Raw genomic sequence first — 16,318 nt, 5'->3', positions numbered from 1 at the left:
CATCATTTGAATATTAGGCCATCATAAGGGAGTACCAAAGAACAAGCTGATTTTTAGCACATAAACCGAAACAGCAGGAGTATCCCCACTATGGGCCAGAGGCTGAGTATCACTGTATTATCTAATATATTGACTTTACTCCAGTAGGTCATACCAAACTCCCATGACATTAATCTGCAGCAGCTGACAGTACAGAGGAGTGACACAGCACAGTAAATGCTAAACTTTGCTGGCAATACTGGCAAGCAATTTGCTGCAAACACCTTAATATTTTGCTCTTCCCATCAAGCTGGAGGTGGAGGAGTCCTGTGGCTCTCATGACTGGACAAAGCTTTCACAGGCACCAAGTTTCCTATAAGACACTAGTTGAAGATCACTCTTTTAGGGGACACTTGCTACAGGAGCAAGGGGTGTAACAGGGACTGCTCAATATATGTGCTCTCCCTAATTCTTAAGGCTTTAGTCACTTGACATTACTCTTCCCCCCACTTTCCTCCCTAAGTCTGCTTTCAGACATCATCCTTCTGTCTCGATAGTTATTTTGCATCAGAGAAAAAAGGCAGCTGGGAAAACCAAAATCAAGCTGACCGGTAATAATAATAATAAGATGTACACTCTCTGAAAAGGCAACCATTCAACAGGAAGAGGTTTTCAGAAAATAGCATTTACTACAGACACAGTATTTTCCAAAGCAAGTCTTTTAAAATGTCATTTGCAGGAAGAAAGTCACAGCTGATCATAGCAGAGCAGGCTCAAAGAAATTCTGGTGTAACTCTAAGGTTCTCTCACTATAAAAATAAATCACATTATGAATGTGGCAAGCTTAAAACCAAGAAAAAAACCTAAACAGTTGCTAAAACATGTTTCTGAGAAAACCATTTTACATGTACATTTGGTCTCACGCTCCACAGAAGAGCACAGATATGCACAGAGCAAGCAGTTTTTTTATTTAACCACAGAAGAAAAAAAAAGCAACCACATGATTGTGAGCTTGCTTAGGGATTGCTCATGTCTCCTAGTCTTGCCACTATGCACACAGCCACCAATGGAAAATGGTATCAGAGCTATTGGCTCAACACTCAATGGCTAAAGGAGTAAGCCTTTCCTAGGGAAAAGTCTGGAACATAAGTACTGAAAGTAGAAAGTGCAATTAGAAGTTTTAAAAGGCAGGAATTACCACTTTAAATAGTTCTGTGTTTTGTAAAACATGTCTCAACAACAACTGTGGTAAAGGGCAACCAGGAAAAAAGGAAGAATTAAGAAACAAAACTATGGGTTTCTATCATGGACAGTCTGCTCAACAAAAAAGAAACAAAAATAACCCAGCAAAAACAATAGCAGAAGCCTAACAAATAACCTACCTACTCTACTAAACATAAGCTTCAAAATAGAATAACATAGTAGGAGATCAATAAAAATGAACAAAGGGCAGACCAGTCAAAGCCCTCTTGTTCAATCACACCGCCAGACAATGAGCGTCTATCAAGTCAAGAAATGGGACAGCTTCTACCCCGCACCTTTCTGTCCACCTCTATCCAAGGTTGCATCCTGCCAGGGCTGAGAAACCAGGAATCATTGGTGGCCAAGAGATCCCCACTGTTCCTCAGAAAGAATCGTGTTCACATTACGCATCCCGTTTTGTTTACTGAACCCAACATCCCTGATCCCATTTGTTTCCAGGCAAGAATAAACAAATACTTTTGATTATATAGAAGCCACATCAATAAAAAAGATAAAGCCCTGTAAAGAGAGAAGAAAAATGTACTGTATGCATTAAAAAAAGGTTTTATTTTCAACAGTATGCTCCATAAACTAGGAGGAGGATGGTCCATTACAGCCTCATTACTGAGATACAATCCATGCTCAAAAAAAATAGTTTAAGTACCTTAATTTTAGTAATATGCCACACTATGTAACTTTTGGGATGTAAGTTACATATGTTGTACACCCATATATGTAACTACATTAAAAAAAAAGAATTAAAAGGATTACATTCAACACTCCACTTAGGATCCCGTCACCTGCAAGGAAGAAGAGTACATACTTTGTAAGCACCTGTTCAGTACCCTTACTGAGCAGGTAAATCTATGGATTTTAGGTAGGGAAGATGCAAGTAAGAAGACTTCAGTCCTCACATCCTGCTCTAGTTCACAGACACTAAGACTGGAGTTCATCTCACCTAACTTCAAACAGCTGTGGTGCAGGCACATGGACTTGAGCTAGGAACCCCAGGTCTCATCAGAGCCAGCAGAGAAACTGGTATTTCTAGGGCACAATTTCCCTGCCTAGTTTTAGGCTCCTGTGCTACGATAGGATAAGTCATGCCCTAAAAATGCCTATTCCTCTCTGCTGACTTTAAAAAGGTGAAGGCATCGGGGTGTCTATTTCTGATGTAGATGTCCATCTCCTACACGCTCATCAGCAAATGGCCAGCTGCCTCTCTGCCACATCTTTGAAGTGAGGTGCTCCTTCCTCTCTGCTTCCAGCATTGCACCAGCTCAATAGCTGTAGTGTCTGCAGCAACATATCGAATTGCCTATGCTTAAGGTAAGCCTGACATTATCCTCTTCTGGATAAAAAAAAATTACTCTGGCTCAGCACTGTCCTTCTCTAATGACTGATGCTCATGTCACTGACTTGGCCTCTGAGAGGCAAAACCACCTCCAGCACTGCTATTATTCTTCAGTGGGGACAAGTCAGAAAAAAATGTTTCAGAATAATAAATGCAACACAAATAAAATTAACCAATTGTCACACTTTTCAGCTCCATTTCTCAAAAAACTATTTATATTAGGCCCTACTCATCACTCTGCTGTGAAACCTAATTACAAAAGCCCAAGCATCCATGTGTTAACTGAAACACACTTTGACACTGACTGAAATCTTTCCCATGGTACTAAACAGTGCTGCTGTCACACACATCAGGAGCAGTTGCTCTGATCCGTATGATCAGATGTGATCTGCTCTGCAAGGTTAAACTGTATTTTGACCATATCTAGAAACAACCATCATACACATACTCCAACACAGTCACTGTGTCTGTCTACAGGCAGAGAAACCCCCACGGCAGGGAAATACCTTGTTCCTTGAACCTGGCACCAGAGTGTCCGAGGAGCTTGCAGACACACTATGCTTCCAAAAGACAAGAAGAAAAGCATTCGCTCATGGTAAGACACTTTAAATGTGGTTTTCTTTAAATTAATAACTGTTTTGAAGTGGAAGAATCAGAGTAAATGTAACTTCTTGTGGCCTTTCATTTTAAAACCGCTGTTACATCTGCTTCCAACTCATAACTTAAGAAAGTACAATGTATGGATTTTCTTTTCTGATATGGTTGTGAAAAGGAAAGGCTGGAACAAATACATAATATGCTTTCAGAAAGAAAAGCATTCATGCAACTGCAAACAAATCTGATTTGAAATGCCTTTTTGTGGAAACTGGTATCACTTTTTTGTAAATATTTGCAATTGGTTATGATTTCATAAACAAGCATTTCATTCAGTTTTAAAAGCTACTACTAATGTATGCTGATGTATATATAATATGATTGTTGAGAGGTAAAATCTCACCTCAGTACTTCTATAGTGTTCCTGATTTCATTGAAAGTGCCTGAATCCCAACTGAGAACCAAGCTAAAGCTTCCTGCAGCTCTCTTGTGAAACACATGAATAACCTTGTACACATTTAGAATGGCAGAAGAGCCCATGTTTACTACTGCTCCCTTTGATGCTAGCATGTAATGAGCATTACACACAGGGAAAACATTAAATTAAGAACTAGGAGGTAGTGGTTCAATTAAGACAAATTATATTACCTCTCTAAAAGCAAGATTATAAACCAATTCATTTCTTATACAAAAGCAGTTTTACATACACTAACAAAAAGAAAGAAAGTATCCTAAAATTAAAAAAAAAAACCAGTCCCAAAGTGTCAGCAAAGATTTTCAATAAATCAATACATAAATCCACAGAAAAACAATTTGCGTAGTCTTTCCTTTTTCCTACTTCTGCTGCTTCATCTTTCTCATGCAAAATATAGTTAAAATATACGACACCACAGCTCTGCCAAAGCTTTGGCTTGGCTTCAACGCATCTCCCATATCTGCCAGATAGATAAAGGAGCTGAGCTACTGCTGAAATCTTCCCATGTCTTAGGCACCAAATTTCTCACTGTAGTTTATCTACAAACCAATCCCGTAGACCAACTTTTAACAATTCAGAGGAGTGCAAAGCTTCAGACAAATGCTGAAGTCCATGGAAGGTCCCATGAGCAGGTCCCTGAAAGCACTGGTCATGCTCCATGAGCCCCTGAAAACTCAACCCTGCCCTGTGCCAGGGGACAAAGGCAGCAATCTTCCTTCTTGCTCTCAAATTCTTCTTGAGTGTTTGACATGCTGGCAAGGTGTTTCTTTTTTACATAGAAACATAGAATGGTTTGGGTTGGAAGGGATCTTAAAGATAATCTAGTTCCAACCCCCCTGCCATGGACAGGGACACCTTCCACTAGACCAGGTTGCTCAAAGCCCCGTCCAACCTGGCCTTGAACACTGCCAGGGAGGGGGCAGCCACAGCTGCTCTGGGCAACCTGTGCCAGTGTCTCACCAACCTCACAGTAAAGCATTTCTTCTTTATATCTAATCTAAAACTACCCTTTTTCAGTTTAAAACCATTATCCCTCATCCCATCACTACACTCCCTGATAGAGTCCCTCCTCATCTTTCCTGTAGGTCCCCTGTAAGTAATGGAAGGCCTCCATCAGGTCTCTCTGGAGCCTTCTATTCTCCAGGATTAACAACCCCAACTCCCTCAGCCTGTCCTTATCAGGGAGGTATTCCAGCTCTCTGATCATCTTCATGGCCTCCTCCAGACCTTTCGAGCAGGTCTATGTCCTTCTTGTATTGGGGGCCACTCCAAGTAGTGTCTCACAAGAGTGGAGCAGAGGAGGAGAATCACCTCCCTTGACCTGCTGGCCACACTTCTCTTGATGCAGCCCAGGATATGGCTGGCTTTCTGGGCTGCGAGCACACATTGCTGGCTCATATTCAGTATATACCAATACCTCCAAGCCCTTCTCCACAGGGCTGCTCTCAATCCATTTCCTACCCAGCCTGTATTTGTGCTTGGGATTGCCCTAATCCATGTGCAGGACCTTGCACTTGGCCTTGTTGAACTTCAGGAGGTTTGCGCAATCCCACCTCTCCAGCCTGTCAGGGTCCCTCTGGATGGCACACCCCTTCCCTCCAGCGTGTCAACTGCACCACAGCTTGGTGTTGTCTCTGAGAATTTTCTCATCAGCTGTCACCAGCTAACAGAATATCAAAACACCATCCTGGGTTTGGAAATCGAAGGTAAGGAAGTGGATTTCTTCTGCTCTGGATGTACTGTCTTTTCATACTACAAGTCCTCTAAGGAAGAAAACTTGTCCCAGGAATATGGCAACTAGCTTCTAACTGGTGTGGAATAAATTTTGTGCAGGTAAGTGATTGGTGGGAAGAAAGGCATGCAATAGACATGAGGAGGGAAAAGGTACACAGGGGAAAAAAAATAATAAAGAGAAGGAAACCTCAGTGAAAAAAACCTGTTTTTTTAACAGAACAACAGAATTCAGACTTGCAGTACAGTTGGTAATTCATTTTTTAAAAAAAAACATAAATGAAACTAGTCAAAAAGACCTTGGTGACTAGAAAATGGGCTTTCGTTTTCTCTTGCTGAAAGTTCCTGTGCCAACAGTAGAGGCAGCCTCTTAACTTTAAAGGCATTCCCACGGCCAGCATCTGAGAAATTACCAAGTTTCACAGAGGGATGCTGGAAGCAGATAAATGCTGCTTGGTTTCCTGGGGAGACAACCTCTTTATAGATCTCACAATTATTTAAGTCTTCATAAAACTGTAAGCGGATAAGGGAGGGAACTTTCTGCTGGAGCTGGAAATAGACAAAAAATGTAGTCCTTGGCCTTGACCAGGTGACTTCATGTTTCAGAAAGCCCATGGGAACACCAGGGAACATGGAAGAGCAAAACAAGGCATGAGAAGATGGTGCAGAAGTCACAGCCCAACCTAAGGGCCTGGACCCCTCTTCCTCAGAAGATGGGAAGAGAGAAACATCCTTCAGAGATACAGAAGGTGTCTCCGGGCACAAGTTACTACACACGTCAGAGCCACTTGAGAGAGCGCCTGTTGGCACAGAGCAGTCATGCTGGCTATGATGCTATCAATTTAGTGGTTGCGATGATTCAGCGTGTCCCTGTCACCGTTTAAAACTTCCTAGTATGATCCAGCCTCTGTGACAGCTTTTATTCAGCTTTTTAAATCAAGAATTTCCTCATCAAATAGCACATTAACTATAAGTTAATGAAAGGCTAAATGAAAAGACATCGAGAGGAGAAGCTGGAGACATGAAGAAAAGTAGTTTTAGTTAGTGGCACTGACTCAGCCAAGGACTGTAGGAGCTCCTGCCCAGTTTTATGTGTGCACTCTCTCTCAAAAAAAAAAAGAAGGAAAAAAAGGCAAACCATCACCTCTGACACACCAGCAGCTAGTCAGGTTAACAGTAGCATTAATGCAAGCCACTTGTTCCCTTCTCAAAATTATGAGCATATTTTCACTCCATTTATTCCTCATCATACATACATGATGCAATAAATGAACCCTCCAAGAAACAAAAAACCAAAAAAAATCCGATTTTCTAAACTGGAAAGGATAAAGTTGGTAAGAGAGAGCTTTTCCCATTCACACGGGTCCACATGACCAAGTCCCTCCCACTGGCATCTGCCACTGGCTGGATGCTTACATTTGCAAATGGACTGTTCGTAATTTACAGTTGTTTGACTAAGAGTTAAAAAAAACCCAAACAAAACATGAATTATGACTTCCCTGAAATACTGAGTATAGCTGCCATCTAGACCCCAAACCTCTCCCCACAGCTGTTCCATGTCCTGACAGCTCTTGACACAACAGGACTCCAGGCAAAGCTTTGACAAGAAGAAAAACACCAAAGTTCTTGCAATGCCAGCTTTTGGGGGCATCGTAAAAATAATTATTCAAAGATCAGTTAAATGACACCGCTTTTGACCAACACAGAGCGTTTCCAGAGCTAAAATTTTTGCAAAGTACACAATTTGTGTTATCCATCCCCAAACAAAATTGATCTGTCTAGAATTTTAAAACTTCAGGAGCAGCAACAGCAATAGCTCCTATGTTGTAAGAATCCTTGTCTGAGCTAAATCTTGCTCCAGCTTCCCAGATCTTTCCCTATGCAGGACTCCTTTTCTACAACAGAGTATTTAATATCTACCTTTCTACAGCCAGCTAGCTGCCTACCTGCATCTTTGATATCTGAACTAAGTCAGCCCAGTGATTTAAGAGTAGCTTGCATCTGATTGCAGCGATGGACCTTCTGCTATGCACTCTCTTTGGCCTTTGGTATCTTTGATGTCATCACCTTTAGGGTATGCTACAGGACCCCTTTCCTTAGACTTCATCTGGAATAGAATTTATTGGGGTTTGAGATAAATGGCAAGGTTGAGTTTGTTCTGGAGATGGAGAAAGGTCTGTTTAGGGAGGTTTTAGCACCCTCTTGGGTGTTCTTTAGTATTTTCCAAGTTTTTCAGGTGAGCAGCTGAAGAAATTGCCAAGAGGCAGAATGTATAGCTAAACTGAACAAAACTATATTTTCTTGCACTACCCCTTCCAGAAACCACACTGAAGTAGCCCTCCCCATCTCAATTCTCCCCTCTCTGGCTTGTAAAGTCAAGTCATCAACGAACAACAAACAGAGATAATAAATGTCTTGTTTTCAGTTATGTTTGTGCAATTCCCATATCTAAATCCCCAGGCTACCACAGCTCTAGAAAAATACAGGGAAGGAAGTTACATTACTAGTTCCACCCAAAACTGAGTTAGCATTTTAGACAGACAACCCTCAGTTCATTGAAATGATCGCATGACTCTGACAGCAGAAACAGGCCACTGACCCAGCCAGATATTATGCCATGCAGAGAACCCAGATACAAGACTATAAAGCCAAAAGTATTTTTGAAAGAGACAGGGATAAATGCTTTTCTGATTCACAGTTTGTTGTGGCACTTCTCAGACTTTTAATAATTGTCCCTCCACATTCTGCAGACACCTAATTTCTTGTTAATAAATGCAAAACTTTACTATTAACCACCACCTATAGAGGAGCTGTCTGATTTTACAATAGGAATTCTTCACTGAAGCCTCAGGACTCACAGGAGGTGGTTTAGATAATCAACACCTAACTGAGATCCTCCTCAAAAACAGACGTATTTTCCCTGCAGTGTGAAAGAAACTTAAATTACTTCGAAGCTTATTTCTGAATAGCCTGCATACAGTAACACAATTTAGAAATCAATCTGTAAAAAGCAGTGAGCAGGTACCTACTGCTCCTTCTAGTCATCTGTAGTGTGACCATTACTTTTATTCAGAATTTTATCCTAGCACACTCTCAAATACCAGAATTTGGGGAATTCTGTATCACAAATGGATGGATTCTACTGACCCAAATCAGCAACACAGGACAAAAACTTTTGAAGTATGATGTCTCTGCAGTACTGAAGAACTTACAACATTTCAACCATTTTCTGTTCTGCCCATGCAAGTTACAGGAAGTAACAGGAAGCTTTTGAAACAGCACAAAGATCTGCTGCAACAATACTGACCTCAGTGTTTGCTTTTTTGTGTTTTACACATTTTTTCCTCATGTTTTCATAGTATTCTTAGCATGAACTTGTATGAAATATGGTTTCTTACACCATCCCATACCTGCTGCTCATCCTCCATGACGTTGCTGGCAAATTCAAACACAAGCTCATTCTGCTGTACAACTGCTGCCATAATAACGCATTCCCAGGTCTCAGCTCCACATATGAAGAAAAATGTTCTCAAATGTGAAAGAGTGGAGTCACCGAGGTCCAGCTAGGCACAAAGGCAGGATCACAAAATAATTCAAGTATCAATGTTTGTATTTCTCAGATCAGTGTTCCCAGGTTGTCTCCTCAAATGAACCAAGGGAGATCCTTTCCTGAGTTGTTCTTCCCACCTTGATAGCCTTTATCACTGTGAAGGGAAAAAAAAAAAAAAAAAGTTATAATTAAGAAACGATTGCTTTAGCTATGTGAATTAGTAGCAATCACAGTAAGGCTTGCTCTGAACTAGAATGGCTCTAACTCCAAGGAAGTCAGATACCTTTGTACCTTCAGAGGTATTACTTCTACAGATTAACAGATGCAGATTTTCATTCCCTTAAAAATAAAACTGTTTAAGACATTCCCTTAAAAATAAAACTGTTTAAGACAGACAGTTTCAACATGTTTCATATTAAAAGCATGAGACTAAGAAAAAGTCACAAAAATTAGCAAAAAGAAAATCCATCTTTTCATTAGATTGATATATGCAGTTTTCACATTCACTAGTAACTCTCATCTTTAAGGTATAGTCAAGTAAAAATACAAACCCCAGACTGACCTACTCAGCTGCAGGATACCTCAAGTATATCACCTTTCTTCTTCACACACAATTCAGATTTAGAAAAGTTGCTATTTTGCAAGTAAAATGCTCTAGACCTTGATTCCCACAGTGTCAGACAGATGAAACCAGTGAATAAATTCTTTGTAGAATCCTGAGAGTCCCTGAGTTCCTACATGAAGCAGATCTTCAGCTTCTTGTTAAAAATGCACTGTAAACGTATCCTTATCTCTACCACAGGCCCACAAGCAGCCGGAAGGAAACAGCACTGACCACGTCATGGCAAATTAGAACAAGCAAAAAAACTGCACAGGACAATAGCAAAGAAAAGAAAAAACCCCAAACTACGGAATGTAAACAGCTTCGCTGGAGGGATGCATGCCTACAGCTCCCATGTTTTCATTTACTCGGCAGCGGCAAAGGAAAACATAGTTAACATGAGCTTAGGAAGAGGTGTGTTATATTACTTCTGGGGAAAAAAAGTGACCACAACACATTATCTTTTTATACAACTGAGGTGACCAATACATTAATTAAAAAATATACCATTTCAAAAGGATAACAGAAACAGGTGTCTAAAATTAGGAACCTAAGGCAGTATGTTGGTGCCTAGGAATTTAAATCCATATGTTTTTAAGGAAGCAACATGTGTGGTGCCTAGAATTTTGATCAAAGTTCTTTAAACTGCCTTTGATTAAGGGCTGCTGTGACAGAAGTATAAGGGGCAGAGGTCTAATACGTACCCGTCCAGACTGAGATCCCCCAGGAAAGCCCCTGTGCGTCTTCAATACCACGGGTGAGGATTAAAATCTGTCTGCCTTTGTACAGGAGGTTTAACTTTGCCTTTTTATTTCAGTAGGCTGAAACTCAAAAAAAATGAAGAGCATCTTCCTCTCCCCAGCGCCAAGCAATTTAATTAGGGAGGTTCATGTCACAGGCTTATATACTCCCTCACTCTAGGAAATGTCACAGCTGTTTTCTGATATAGATTGTGGTATTCCCAAATTCCTAAGAAGTGATGGCAGAGCATTCAAGCATTTAAGTCACTACATTCTACCCTTCTAAGAAATCAGGAAACCCAAGATTATGCAAACAGGAGAACCTCCCCAACTTCCAAAGCATGCTTTAATTAGTTGTTAAAGGGCTCGTTAACAGTAGCCACAACCCTAACTAGAGAATATGTGCATTAATGAGAGCTATGTGCATGAACAGAAAAGGATGTGCTTTCAGAACTGTGACTGGTCAACCTCAGCCCTTGTCATTCTGCAAAATGATTTGAACAGTCAACAAGGCTTTCTCCGTACTTCAGCAAGGCTATGGCACTGAAAGCATGACATGCAATCATATAATCCTGGGTAACTTTCCTACATGTAATTATTTGGCCTTGCCTTTTAGAAGGCAAGAATGCCATTAAGAAGATACACACACATGATAGCACAGTGGGACTAAGACCAACTTGTCCCATCCCAGACTCCTACCATCCTGTATGTCAGGCTGAAAATAAAGTACGTGGCCATATAACATATAGTTTAGTATTTCCTATAGACAGCAATTGAAGTGGGTCAATCTACGTCAAAAGGGACATACCAGCTCTTTCAGAAGAGGGGTCAGATATGGAAATTTATTTAAATACAACTTCTATTTTGGTTACTGCCTAGAAATAAATTTTAACTCTCCAATAAGATGAAATAATATTCTAAGTTACTCCCTCTAATCAGTGAAGAGTAACTTCACTCCAAAGAATCACTGGGCAAATATGAGAACCTCCTCAGCTTCCAAATGGAGACTTATTTTAAAACAGGGTTGACCTAATTGTCCAGGGAGAACCAGAGACAGAATACAGCTAGATCTTATAATAATCTCCATTACACTAATTGAAGCCACATGTATGAACAATGAGTACAAGTTCTTACAGTCCAGTAACTTCCTAAGGTCAGTTAACACAATTAACAGTGTCAATGGAAAATTAGGATAAATGAAGTGTCGGACATGCAGGCTACCTAGTAAGCTCATGAACTATAAGGAAAACTGGAGGTACAGGCACTGTAAGTCCCTGCATGCATTGGGAGCTGGCATATTCTTCCATTAGTGCCAGGTCATTAATTATACTACAATACCAAGATGCACACTAAATATGTAAGATCCAAAAACTGTGGCACCAAACCTACTGAAAGACATAAAGAAATCTTCTACTTAAAAAAACAAACAACAACAAACCAACAAAACCCTCAATGCAAAACTAATCGTCATGATTTAATATCATGTAAGAGACTGCAGCACCGTAACACATTTGATCCCAAAGGGATCCACACAAACACCACTCAGAATAGCCACACTTCGTGGTAACATGAAGTTCCTAATCATCTGATATCATTGCAGGAAGACATTCAAAAGCTGTTTTATGAATTTTGCACCACGGTGATGCAGTGATGTAAGACTATATAGCAGACTGTTCCTTCCCCCTACACCCCTTCCCCAAAACCACCAAGGATTCTATATATAAAGTCAAATGATACCTTCTTCTTACAAGAAAAGAAACGTCTAACCACAACATTACGACCAAAGTCAGACAAGTGTGTGAACAGGCTTTAGTGAGCTTTCATATCTAACCTTATAAAGGTCAGGCACTCAAAACTACTTACAGGAAATTTTTCATTACTTCTTTAGTGGTACACAGTAATAGCAAATGATCTACTGGGCAGTAACAGCATGGCAAAATAATGCAAGAGTACTTTTGTTTAACCCGTATCACTTTCTCTGCATATAGAAAACAAGAGCAGCTTTTCACAGAAGCTCGCACAATTCTAAACCAGTTATATCTTCCTCCACATGTATTTTTATAAACTGTGCTTTCATTATTTCAAGTATCACAGGATCCTGCTGTCTATAGGCTAACACAAACATGACTATTGTTTTTGCTATATAATGCCACTTATCTCCCTGCCTGATTCTATGTACATCTGTGAGTAGAAAATAAGTTATTTGCAAACAGCATAAATGCATAAATTGTATTCACAGGCACAATAAGCTTGACTACATACAAATAGTCCTAGGATAAAGGGAACCCAGTGCATATTACCATAAAATTGACATTAAATTTTCAGAACTACAGAATAAGTAAGGTTTTGCTTTCATTTTTACTAATTGTTGTAGAAACATACAATAAAAACCAATATTAAGAAACAGCAATATAAATAAAGATCTTGATTTTTCTTGATCCTTGAAATTGAACATAAAAATAAATTATTTCAATCCTTCTGGAAATTCCCCTCTACCAGTTTCAACATCCAGAAACAACCTCCTCACTCAGTCTGTCAAAAAGCACATTCAACCAATTTAACCCTTAGCACACTGCTACTCTGGTATGTCAGAAGATACACTGTAGGACTCCTTCTAGTTAAGACATCACAACTTTTTTCCCCACCACTCTTCACCATTATTTACCCTGCACCTAACCCTAGTCCTGTTTAGACGCTTCAACAAAGCTCTTAAGAAATACCTCCAGAATCGACATTTTTGGCCCCAACAGTGAAGCCACAATACTGCAACTAGGCTCCAACTTGGAAGTAACAAATCCACAATTCACAATTTCTCCTTCAACTCCTGACAATATGAGCCAGTATAGCCCATACCGCCTTATCATTCAAGCAGGGTGTGCTGGGTTTGTGTGTGCGGCAGGGGTTTCGGTAACAGGGGACACTGCTACAGCGGTGGACCCTGCTACAGTGGTGGACCCTGAGAAAAGCTTCTTGAAGCTCCCCCAGATCCAAGTTGGACCCACCTCTGTCCAAGGCCCAGCTAATTAGTGATGATGGCTGCACCTCTGTGATAACATATTTAAGAAGGGGAATCTGAGAGCTGGGGGACTTCTGAGGAGGAGTTACAAGAACACTTACACAAACACAGAGGTCAGTGGAGGGGAGGAGGAGGAAATGGGAAGGTGTGCCTAAGCAGAGAACACCATCCATCCTGTGGTGAGACAGCAGGGCCACCCCCCCGCCACCCATGGAGGTCACTGGTGGAGCAGATGCCCATCTGCAGCCATGGAGGATCCCATGCTGGAGCAGGCAGCTGTGCTAGGCCAGGACTCTGTGGGAAGAAGCCCACACTGTTGTAGTTCAGCACTGGGAAGACTGGAACATGTGGGGGTTACCCACACCGGCACAGCTTGGGAAGAGCTGCAGCCCCTGGGGACGACTCACAGTGGAGAGAGTTTGTGGAGGACTGTCTCTCGTGAGAGGGATGCCATGCGGAGCAGGGAGAAAAATGCACAAGAGTGCTCCCCACTATCTTGGAGGAAGAAGCAGCAGGACTGACTGCACCCCACATCATCAGCCAGGCGCAGGGAGGTGTTTTAAGATATAGTAACGCTTCTCATTGTCCCCTTCTGTCTGTCAAGTGTTGGTTTTGTTAGTGCTTGAATTAGAGTGACATTTTGTTTTTTTTCCCTAAGGAGTCGTCTTTTTTTTTTGCCTGTGACCGTTTAAATGGGCAAGAGACTGTTCCCTGTTTTCATCTGGATTCCTGAGCATTCTTGTTTCGTTTTTCTTCTTCCCAGCACTGGGTAGGAAGGAGTGAGTGAACGGCTGCGTGGTGCTCAGTTGCCCTCTGGGCCTAAGCCATGACACATGATAATGCAGAACACTGAAATAACACAGCTGCACCACACTGGAGCAGGTGTAGGAGGTATCCAAGTGCCAGGCAGAAAACCAAAAATTTGCTGAAGAAGCTCAACTATAAACTTGGAAGGCTCAAGTCTTGGTACTGAGCACACCCCAGCTGAGCTGAAAGATGCCTCCAGCAAGCTTACTGGATCCAGTTCCATTCAGGGTTACTAAAGATGACTGTAATCATCCTGCACTGCCTTTTTTCTAAAATTAGTCAGATATTCTGTACATTTAAAATTAAGGACCAGTTTAGCTGCTTAAGATTCAAATGGAGATCTGAATCCCAAGTTACTGCTGAAACAGCTCAACTCATTTAGCATGGGGACAAAAGACTTGTGATTGAAATTTCCCATTGATTTTATGTGCTGGGTTGCCGTGATGGGGTTTTTGGTAGCAGGGGAGTGGGCTACAGCACTGGCACCTGTGAGAAGCTTCTCAAAGTTCCCCCAGCTCCAAGTCAGACCTGCCTCTGGCCAAGTCTGAACCAATTAGTGATGGTGGCCACACCTCTGTGATAACATACTTAAGAAGGGGAAACTGGAAGAAGGAGTGGGAGTTGTGAGGAGGACTTATAAGTAGGTCACTTATGCAAACACCGAGGTCAGTGGAAGAAAGGAGGAAGAAGCAGGGGAAGGTGCGCTGGAGCAGAGACTCCCCTGCAGCCCCCCTGGTGCGAGGGCAGGCTGTGCCCTGCAGCACATGGAGGTCCATGGTGGAGCAGATGCCCACCTGCAGCCTGTGGAGGAACCCACTCTGGAGCAGGCGGCTGTGCCCAAAGAAGGCTGGAACTCTGTGGGGAGTGTTGTAGCTTGCTGCTGGGAGAACTGCAACATGCAGGAGGGACGCACACTGGAGCATCCTGGGAAGAGCTGCAGCCTGTGAGAAGGACTCATGTCAGAGAAAGTTCGTGGAGGACTGTCTCCGTGAGAGGAACCTCATGCTGGAGCAGAAGAGTGTGAGGACCTTGCCCCTGAGGAGGAAGGAGTGGCAGACTGACTGTAATCCCATTCCCTTGCCCCTCTGTGCCACTTGGGGGGCAGAAGTTGAGTAATCAGGAGCTAAACTGAGCCCAGAAGGGAGGGGTTGGGGGGAAGATGTTTTTAAGATGTGGCTATGCTTCTCACATAAGTGCTGGTGGTGTTAGTGTTTGAATTAAATTTATATTCTTTTCCTTCCCCCAATGAATCTGTCTTTTACCTGTGACTATAATGGTCATCCCTCCCTGCCCTTATCTCGATTCCCAAGCCTGTTTTATTTTCTCCTCCACAGTCCTGAGGGAGGAGGTGTGAGTGAATGGCTAGGTGGTGCTCAGTTGCACTCTGGGCTCAAATTAGGACATTTTCTAAGACACTCTGTGATTGAAATTTCCCACTGATTTTCTAAGACAGTCTTCAGCACTAGCTCTCGCCTAGAAGTATCAAAGTTGTGACTTAATGGAAATGCGAAGCTGAACCCCCTTCTCAACACCATCTTGGATGCGGGAGGAGGAGGGGAGTGAGAGGAAAGGGAAGAATAGACATCACCTTTTGGACTGAAGGACTGAAATCCATCCCAGGTGAGATGAGACAAACACATGGTTCGTAACTGTACCATTTCACTTAAGATGCTAACTCCTTCCTAGCAGTGGAGGTTAAAGGACAGATCAAGCCAGAGCCAGGCCACCCTCTGAACAGTCGCATCTTTTTGAAAATACTCTACAAGTATTCATCATAGAATCTGGTTTTCTTAAAAACGGGGGAAAAGCTGAATGATACCACAGTTCTCATAATGCAAAAATCTCAAACCCATGATGATCTTTATGTACGGTCCCCACTAAGCACAATAAATACTAACAAGATAGTATACTGTGGCATTCTTCATGGATTGATTACTCCAGTAATATTAAGAAACTTCCCAGAACAGGGCCTTTGAAATATGTCCTTAGACCTGGGGCATCTGCAGTCAGCAAAATGACAAGCAAGAACAAGTTCATGTATGTTACTTGGCACAAGAAGTATCTGAAGACTCAGTATTTCAACTGCTCACACAAATTGAAGGAGACGGGAAAACAACATGGTAAGAGGGTATCACTGAGGAAGGAAAGAAACAATGTAAGGAACAGTCTGAAATCTTCTGAAAGCATCCACGCTGCCTAGGGGAAACTGTGCAAAAAGCAGCTGACATAATA

The 16,318-nt window shown here is 41.8% G+C and overlaps 1 protein-coding gene across 3 annotated transcripts in view; it reads right to left on the bottom strand.

Annotated features, from left to right (window-relative positions):
- ELF1 (E74 like ETS transcription factor 1) overlaps window positions 1-16,318 on the bottom strand; it is a 52,654-nt gene that overhangs the window by 31,933 nt on the left and 4,403 nt on the right. Inside the window, exons 1-2 of one of the 3 annotated variants that reach the window (XM_026854325.1) lie at window positions 10,228-10,323; window positions 8,783-9,076 (exon numbers count right to left, since the gene is read on the bottom strand). In XM_026854325.1, the coding sequence (XP_026710126.1) occupies window positions 8,783-8,854 (72 nt within the window). In that variant the 5' untranslated portion in view covers window positions 8,855-9,076; window positions 10,228-10,323. Of the gene's footprint in view, window positions 1-8,782; window positions 9,077-9,484; window positions 9,651-10,227; window positions 10,324-16,318 lie in introns of those variants that run through there. The other 2 variants (XM_026854307.1, XM_026854317.1) reach the window with 2 other exon arrangements.

The sequence above is a fragment of the Athene cunicularia genome (genome assembly GCF_003259725.1).
Source record: "Athene cunicularia isolate RWA chromosome 1 unlocalized genomic scaffold, athCun1 chr1_part1, whole genome shotgun sequence".
NCBI classification, from domain to species: domain Eukaryota; kingdom Metazoa; phylum Chordata; class Aves; order Strigiformes; family Strigidae; genus Athene; species Athene cunicularia.
Note: the sequence above shows the minus strand (reverse complement) of the source record. Positions and strands in the feature narration are given on the sequence as shown.